The 9,657-nt window shown below is 35.5% G+C and overlaps 1 protein-coding gene across 1 annotated transcript in view; it reads right to left on the reverse strand.

Annotated features, from left to right (window-relative positions):
- Nucleotides 1-558: 558 nt before the first annotated feature.
- LOC117181888 overlaps nt 559-9,657 on the reverse strand; it is a 13,670-nt gene continuing 4,571 nt past the window's right edge. Inside the window, exons 2-3 of the mRNA XM_033374902.1 lie at nt 2,884-5,315; nt 559-2,300 (exon numbers count right to left, since the gene is read on the reverse strand). Of these exons, the coding sequence (XP_033230793.1) occupies nt 1,117-2,300; nt 2,884-5,302 (3,603 nt within the window). The 5' untranslated portion in view covers nt 5,303-5,315 and the 3' untranslated portion in view covers nt 559-1,116. The remainder of the gene's footprint in view (nt 2,301-2,883; nt 5,316-9,657) is intronic.

Raw genomic sequence — 9,657 nt, forward strand, 5'->3', positions numbered from 1 at the left:
CAACAACTGATATTCTATCATATTTTATTTTGAAGAAACATCAGTTTAAATTGTTTCAAAAAATGTCTAAACATTTAATATTTCAAAATTTGTTTTAAATTCTTTAAATTGTTTATATTTTTAATATTTTATATATTGCTTCTATTCTGTAATAAGTGCAAAATCAAAAAATTGAATAGGGTTTAAGTAGTAAAAATATAAGTATATCTTGAATCTTCAGTGTATTAAATCCATTCTACAATTCTTAAGTAAGTAATATCTTTACCAGTAGAGGTACATGTCTTAAAAACTAACGGATCTCGAACGCTTAAATGGTTTCAACGTCTTTTGCTTTGAATTCTCGCGCGAGATCGTTTCAGTCTCTTTTCTGATCCGTTTTATTTAATAAAAGGACAACACATAAATATATAAATAATTCTTAGTCTACCATTCATCTCACGTTTGCACAGTATTTGGGAACCCATTGGGCACAAAATTTGGCGATGTCTTTACGACATCGTTACGACATCTTCACGACAACTTTACGATATCCTATGTCCATGTCGTTAACATGTCTTTACAATATCGTAAAGACACCGTAATGACATGGACATAGGATGTCGTAAAATTGCCGTAAATATGTCGTAACTATGTCGTAACGATGTCGTAAAGATGTCGTAAAGACGTGACCGAATTTGGTGCTCACTGGGAACAAAGAAAATATCTTAAATTCGAGTGCGGAACACTGTACAGAATCCGAATCTGATTCGGTCACAATAGACACGCAAGGTAAGAACTTTAATAAATACATACTACTTAATAAATAGTTATTAAAACATTATAATTAATACTTATATAAAATTATAGTAAGATTAGCAGAACTAAATCAGTTCCCTGATCCAGTTGTAATCAGTTTCGTCGGCTTTCCGAGCCAAAGAAAAAGCGTAGGTTGAGAAGAATCTCTTTAATCGGCAGAGATTGTTCAAGAGTTTTACTAAATGTGTTGTGCAACATCAGAGATTGCAATTTTCAGTATTCCTTTCCAATTTTTTTTTTAAGAAACGTCAAAGGAATGCTCAAAAGAGAAATATTCCGCAGTCATTCACTAATGCGCTGCTAAGTTTCTAATTATCTTTTCTAAGACAAACTCCTTGGCATGTCTTTAACTTCTTCCTTTTCACGTGGAACCTCATGTTCCTCCTCCGTTGGAAATTCATAAATCGGTTTGAATCCTCCGAAAAGTTGTGGCTTGAAATTATCCGGATCGAATTCGCTTCGCTCGGTCTGAGTTTCTTCAGCAGTCAAAGCATCTTTCTCATCAGTCGCAGAATTTCTGTCATTCACTGTAACTACATTCCAGCCGTTTCTCGGAGGAGTTTCTGCATTCACACTGGCTATGAAAGGCGCCATGAAGTTCTGGGGCGATGGAGCAGAACTTGATGAACTTGAGGGTTGCTGGGATGGAAGAAGCACTGGTTTTTCCTCATTGCGATCAAATTTCAATATCTCAGAGTCAAAATCCAAACGGTGAATAGGCTCGGCGGTTGGAGTGAAGACGTAGGCAATTGGAGTTGAAGTTTGAAGATTGTTTTGTGGAAGTCGAAGAAGAGTCGTGGAGATGGCGTTGTTTTTCTTCGCTGGGAACGGTACGAAATCTTGCAAGTTCAGTTTTTCATCGTGATCCTGGTTCAGATTTCCGTCTCCTTCCTCTTGCTGCTGTCTCTGATCGCTTGGGACAAGAAGAGGCGTTTCGTGAACGGGTCCTGAGAGTAAGGCTGGATCTGGTCTTTCCAGAGGATATGGAAAGTCGGAAAGAGAAGCTGCATCGGTGTAATGTTTGGCAGGTAGAGAAACAATGGGAGATGCTTCGGGGTTATCTTCACTCTCCTCGCCTTGAAGAAGAGTGTCAGGAGGCAGAGGTCGATGAGGGCCGCGAGTGCCAACGACGACACTTGAATCCTTTTCTCTCGAATCGTCTTGGCCGATGTTAACAGCAGTATTGACTGGATAAACGACATAAACTGGTTGTTCTGTTTCTTCAGTGTCCCTGAAGTCGTCCTTCCTTCGCTCAGCGTCTGTTTGATTTTCCCGTGTGTTCTTATCGTCTCTCAAGTTTCCTCTCAGAGGAGGTGGAAGATTTGATCTGACGACACTTTCGTCAAGACCTCCGCGTTGTTGAATCATTTGAAGAGTAGCGACTCTCGGGACGTTGTCATCGGTTCTGTGTCTGGGGAAGAGAACTGGTCTGGGTGGCACCTGAGGTGGATCCACTGAAAATCGGTCAACCCGATCCTCTTCTGGGTGGGGCTTCTGTTTTTGAACTAAAAAGAGAAAGTCAATTTGTGATGACTCACGAAATTCTTTAGTCATTGAGTTCCGGTTTAGTTTTATCGCCACCCTTCAAGGATTTGTTCTTGTTAATGTACATAGATAAATACAACATTCTTCAGCAAAAGAATTAAAAGTAGCTTAAGACTCATGTGATTGAACTTTATGATTTAGCCCATCATTAAAATTAAAAGATGAAGTTGCCACTGTCTCACTGAGTAGGTAGAAATTCTTCCGTATTAAGGAAAAACTTAGGCCAGTACAAGGTCTAACTAAGGTAAAAGAGAAAAGCTGTATGAACCAAGAACTCTTAAGATAACTGAAAAGTTATACAAAATCATTGCGATGAATTTTCATCTATTTTAAAGAGTGGAAAATTGTATTCAAAGTTTAATTGGAGGGATCCGCAGGAATTAGTATAAATTACTTAAGTCAGGTCAAGAGAGTGGGAGAAATGGTTTCTTAAGGATGATGGGTAAACCTGAAGATTTCCAACATTTTCCTCTTCAAATATTAGAAGGGTAATTTATTGTTAGATGTGGTAAGATTTGTATAAAGGGTATTAAATAAACCTACCTAAGGCTGGAAAATGTTGTTGAACTCTCTCAATCTCTCTAATAGGATTTCCTTGTGGATTCGGAGGAAGTATTCTCTTAACATCCGAGTTAGAGATATCTTTTGGAGGACTGGTGTTTCTATGATGTACTTGGTGTAATCCCGTAGGAAGAGGTGGAGGACTGAGTATCTGCAAATATGAGGGTGGAGGAGAAGGACGTCTCGAAAAGGATGATGATGGTCTAGGTCTGTGATAATGACCAGCAGGTAGAGTTCCTATTATCTCAGAGCCCCGATGTCCATGGGAAGCTTTTGCATTTGGTCGGAACTGGGGCAGAATATTAGGAAGTTTCGTATCTGGAGAAACAGGCCTTCTCTTATAAACCACTGCGTCCGAGATTGGTTTAGTTCTGGGTGGTAAGGGGAGTCTCGAAGGTCTTGCGAAATCTGGTTTAGGTGTAAGATGTTGATAGTGAGAATAAGGCGGCCTCTGTCCTGGACCTGGACCTGGTCTCGGTCTTTCCGTTGGTGGCGTCAAGTTTTCAGCTGGTTGTGGTATCCCATTATTCACCGGCTCCACGGGTTTTGTCGTTGAAGTTGTAAATTCCTTAATGGTGCCATCAGCTTCATTTATTATTACAACGTGCTCTTCAACAGGTCGCTGTTGAGGATCCTGACTCTTACTCGGACCTGGGAATACAACATACCCCGTTTGGAAATCTGCATCTTTCTTGTCTGATTCTGGTACTTGTTCATTCCTTAATGGTGGCCTCAGTCCTGAGGGATCTATTTCATTCGTGATTGGAGAGTTTGCACTCGGTATCGAATTAGAGTTTGGAACATTGGCTATAGAATTTTGAGAATTCGAAATTGGAGTACCAATGGGTCTTGGCTTGAACCACTGTGGATTGGAGTTGTCAACTACAGATACCGAAGGGAGAGCTATCGTAACTCGATCCACTGGAGATCCTCCAGATTGCTGACTTGGGGAGGAGATTACAGGGCGAAAGGATCCCTCGCCAATAACACCACTGTAAGTACTTTCACCAGAAGAACCATGAGTATAGTAACTACCTTCTACGTTCTGGAGATTTCCAAGGACGAAGGAGACTGTATCCTGATCAGGAGGAATCACTATATTACTTGTGCTTTCTGGTAGGATACCTCCCACTGGACGACCATTTGGAAAATGAATGTGTCCTGGACCCGAGACAGCATTGAAAAAATCTGGCCTATGAACATTTTCGTGGGAGGAGTCTTTTAAGTTTCCGTTGTCGAGTGGCATTGATGTGACATGTGAAATAACTTGAGGAGCCTTTGTGGATATCTCCATTACAGCCTCTTGAGTTGGCATGGAAGATGCAGTCGAGGTGGAAGTTGTCATAGTCTCTGGAGTTGTAGCAACGGTTTTCTCTTTCGGGGGAGAAGTAACGATTGCATAATGATCCTGATGTTCTTCCTGATAATCGTAGATGTATTCATCAACCACTGGTGCTCGCGTAGAATGTGAGGAGAGATCATTAGGTCCACGTCGATCTTTCTCGTATTTTAGAGTCTGCAGTTTTTCTATTGGTAGTATGTCTTCGTATTCTTCGTATCTTGTCTTGGTTGTGGGTTTGTAGGTCGTTATTGAAGGTTGAGTAGAAGTGGTTGTGGAACTTTTTTGAGTTGTAGTGGTAGGGGATTCAGTTGTTGTAGTAGTTGTTGTTGTAGTAGTCGTGGAGGTTGTAGTTGGTTCAGTCGAAGTTTGGGTAGTGTAGGCTCTTCGAGTTACGACATTTGAAGACCTGGTTGTAGATTCATCATAGGTTTTGTGATTGTAGGTACTGTAAAGATTAGATCCACTTTGAACCTTCGTGTTGGCGTAAGAACTGGATATTAAAGGATACTTTTCCTTGCCATATTTTTCAGAGGAATAGTGAACTGGTAGATTGAGAAAATCATGAAAACTTGGCGAGTAAGGATTGATCTCATTGGGTCCAACTGCGATCTCATTTTTCCCTTTGGTGGTTTTCTTCAAATAGGCTGCTTCTTTTTCTTGACCAGATTCCTGCTCTTGAAACTCATCTTCGTCGTACTGATCGGTCAAGTTCACAGCTTTTAGAGGCGGTGCCTTTTCAAAGTCAATCTGACCTGTGACGGGATCTTTCTCAAGAGAAAAAGGTTTTCCGCCGTTGAAAGCGAAGGGAAAGGGATTTCTGTAACGAGCTTCAGGCTGATCATCAGTGTGAGGTTCAACCACACTTTCATCGGCGGTGAGGTCCAGGTCGAGATCCAGGTCATCAAAGTCCGCTCTCCTGGAGATGATTACGGGTGCTGAGTCATCGCCGGAGAGCCGATGATCTTTGGTGTTGTCCAAATGACCTCCGACCAGAAATGGTTGCGATCCACATACTGCAGCCAGTACTAGGGATAACGTTATTCCGAAGAGTAGTGCCATGTTTCGTCCTTTGCTGAAAAAGACCAACGCAAGAATCACTTAATTGCAACATTTTGAAATATAAAATCTAAAATGTTAGTGAAGGTAAATCTAGTAATGAATATACGAAGAACATTTCTTTTTGCATGAAACACTTTCAATTTATTATTTTATGAATAATCTGGGAAATAATTGTAGAGGAATGTACATTTCATGACCTCCCATTCGATTCTGTTTTTAAAGGATTTTTCGCCTGATGACACCATAATGACACAATATTTGTATGATTAGCCTTAAATGATTTTATTGAAAATCAAATCGTAATTACATAAGAGTACGCAACTTTCAACAAAATATTTTGGCTGACTCAAGTAAATATTTTGCTTCATATTAGTAAAATTGTCTCCCAAACTATTTGGTAAATTCGACCCAAAAGAAATTTTTTAATCAATAAAATATTTTCTAAAATGAACAAAACAATTCAGCCAAATACTTTTATTAATTAAAGCAAACGAAGTTTTTAATATACCCAAAATGCTTTCTTAAATCAACAAAATGCGGTCAGCAAAATTATTCTATTGAATGAAGAACATTCTTGTTCCGGGTGTGGTGAGAAAATATGACTGAAAGGAAAGAAAGTGCCGAAATTTGATAAATTAGAAGAAGATACCGTTACTAAAAAGCATGAGACACGCGGTGCGATGTACCACAGTGGGTCACCAGTGTAACCGCTTTCGCGACCAATACGAATACATGAGTACGTACTTAAGAATGCATGTAAAGATTGGCGCAAGTCATGAGATGCATAAAGAGTGAACTATTTCCAGTAAGAAATTTATAAATCTATTACCATTTACGAATACAGTCACAAATTAATTTTTAAGTAGACTTAATTAAGGTAAATAGGAGCAAATATTAACATGTTATATTAACATTGTTTATTATTTGTTTTACTTTGCGCAAATTTGCACACATTTTAAAATAGTAAAATGCCAAAAATTAATAGACATAAGTGTAGTCCAAACGTTCTGACCATAGTGCATTCAAAGATTGGTTTTTTTTTTCGTTTCATCACTGACGGATCTGTGCTATGGAAACCGTTGGCATTACACATAATGCTGTTAATTTAACCCAAACGAAGTTGATTTGTCCCCAATAACGGATCTTGACTGCTAGTCTCGTGTCCGTTTTCTGTGACTTATAATATTAATATGCATCCTGCAATTCCTGTTCCTGAAGAAGCAGGATGAATGAAAGGAAGTTCGTACACTGTTCGTGACACACATTCCAGCAAAACTCTGTTCATGAAAATACCACACGAGCCTACATTCCTTTACATCAGATTTGCCAGAATGTGAATCATCTGCAAAATATAATGTATTTCAGGAATCATCAGGTCAAATATAAATTTCAATTCCATTGGCTTTGTATAATTTCTTCTTTTACAAATTTCCTAGTAAAACCCGCATACTTCTTACAACAATCAATTCAGCAGTTGTATTCTCAAAAGTTAAAAAAAAATACATTGAATTACTTATAAGGAATAATAAACTACAAGGAATGTAAATGATGCAAAAGTATATACTAAATGTTGATTGTTGATGAAGAAAGCTGCTTGGAAATAATTATGTAATTACGAGGGAACGTGAGACTAATTAACTGATGTTACAAAGACATTTGTACTGCAAGGAATTTGGACAAGACTATCTTTATATAGTCTGTATAGTGTATACGTATATATTAGGAAGATTCTCTATTTCTCTTCTGTCAAGCAACAACGCGTTCCTCCGCGTACTTGGTCCTCTCTCTTTTCCTCGCATTCTACCGGGTTTTTCCGATACACGATAACCCTGTCGACCGTATTTGGAGGCCGCTAGCATTTCGTTACTCGCACTTTCGAGGAGGCTTCTAACAAAAACAAGGAAAAGCGATTACAACTTTTGTGTAGATGACAACTTTTCTGTCAGATGTCCTAAACTCATTTTCTTGTTCTCTTTTTTGCTGCATACAAAGACCTAAGTTGTGCCAACATTTTTTAGAATCATTTAAATATCTTGTAGAATATTTTTATAATGTGTATCTAATAATAAACACAATGGGGCCAAATCGGATTTTCGTGGACAAATTAAACTAGAGGGTATAATTCTTAAGGTAGATTTAATGCAAAAAATCAGATCTCTGAAAAAAAGTTTTGCTATGATTTTAAGAACCAAAATAATATTATTGATGATTTCCTTTCGAATAAAAAACATTATATTTAATGAAACAAATTTGAAACTTTCAAAAACATATTTTAACAATATGTTTGCAATTGATTATTTTCTTATTATCATTTCTTATACCAATTTCTGAAAAATAGTTGAATTTTTATCAATTATTAATTTTTTTCGGGAAAAATATTCTCGTGACTCTACTGCTTTACATTTTGAAAGTAAACTCTTCTATGTGTGAAGTTGCTTAATCTATTCTTAAAAACATTTTTTAGACAAATAACTATACTTAAAAATTATACAATTATTTTTAAAACTCGAACTTTCGTGAAAGAAAAGGCCATGTTTTATTAAAAATCAATCGTTCTTTTAAATTTTAATTATTTTCCGTAAGTTCTAAGCTTTTTGCACAAAAAATTAGTTTTTTCTTACATGAGACAGGATAAATAATGTCATTTTAATTCTAAAAATCATAAAAAATTATTTTCCAAAAACCTGATTTTTGGCACAACTGTCTCAACCGATTAAAATTTTTTTTAAATGCTCAATTCTGTATAACAAGAAGTTTGTGGAAGGAAATTACCCAAAAATCTTTCAAATCAGTCAAAACATTTTTAAAAGTGCTCACTTACGCCGATGAAAAAATCGCATCACACAAATTAATCGTTATTTTGTTTAGAAAATTGTTTATAAAACAAAAATGTCCATCTGCTAGTTAATTATCCTCCTAGGAAGTCATTGTTATTCATATTCAATATTGCCGATGAAATAAAATTTGGCTGTTGAAAAATTTGCCGAATTGTGAATTTATTAATTAAATTTGTTTAAAAAATGCACTGTTTTTACTGAACAATAAAATATTGTTGAGAATTGTTACTGAAAGTAATTTGAAGTCTATGCCATATAAATCAAAATCCTATGTTTGATAACAACTTCGTGAAATAACATTGATTTTACATACATTGCGATCCTAATTTGATGAATAAAATATCAAACAAACCATTTTTATCTTTTTTGCCAGTGTAATTAAATTCGTATAAAAATTTTTTTTTAGAGAATTGGAACATTTTTGGGCAATTGTAAATAATTTGAATAAAATAGAAGACTTGAATCTTCAGAAATTCCTATTTTATCATTTTTTATGTCGAATCGGCTTATTTGGCCCCACTATATGTGGCACCCAGTGGGGAAATTTTTGTTGTTATTTAATAACAAAAATATGGAAAAACATTTTTTTTTTACTTTTAAAGAGTACCGTTTTGTGAGAAATACTTTAATTCATTTAAAGATACTTAGATATAGTGAAGAAAATATCAAAAAACAATTTCCAGTAGTAACGCAGATGCTTAAAAATTTATTGAATTAGTCATAAAGAAATACGTACACTAAATTTAAAGAATTTGTAGACAGAAAAAGTTTTTATATGTAATTAATAAAATTTCTCATTTATAAAAACTGATGGTTGTTTAAACAAACTTAATTACGAAAGTACTGTTGAGCTGTAAGTAACTAATATCTGAAATGTTAAGTATGTACATTTAGATGATAATCAACAATTCTTATTGTTAATAATAATTTTTTTTAAAGAATTTTTTAATTTAATGCAATTTATAAACAAAAAATTGAAAACATCTCTTAAAATCCCCTGAAAGGAATAAAAGGTTGGGATTAATCGTCTGCGAAAGCATCACTTGTACCGTACGTTGAACGACCTGGACCTGTACATCATTAATAAACGGGTTGGTTTCCGTTAGTTTTTAATAATCATAGCACTATAGGTATATATTTTCATTTTTACTGATTATTCTATTTTGACTTAATCTTTCTTGTTTTTATCGACAAAACTTTTGTTTATTAACAAAAATTCCTGTGAAATCTTTTTATATTTTTTTTACCTAGATTCGAATTCTCTTTTAGCGTTCATTTAAAAAAAAATTAGTTTAACAAATAATTATAAGATTGTCGAGATTTTGATATTAAATTCAAAGACAGCTAAATACCTATATTACCGACGACAGTTTTTCAGTTCACTGAATGTTCTTTTGAACTTAAGAACTTTTTTTTTAAATAAAATATCGAGCTGAAACTTTGGGAAATGTATTAGAGTGCAATAAAGTACGTTTATGTACTGCATTTTGGTAGAAACTTCACTGAAAATTATTTCAT

Source organism: Belonocnema kinseyi, chromosome 10 (assembly GCF_010883055.1).
Source record: "Belonocnema kinseyi isolate 2016_QV_RU_SX_M_011 chromosome 10, B_treatae_v1, whole genome shotgun sequence".
Taxonomy (NCBI): Eukaryota; Metazoa; Arthropoda; class Insecta; order Hymenoptera; family Cynipidae; genus Belonocnema; species Belonocnema kinseyi.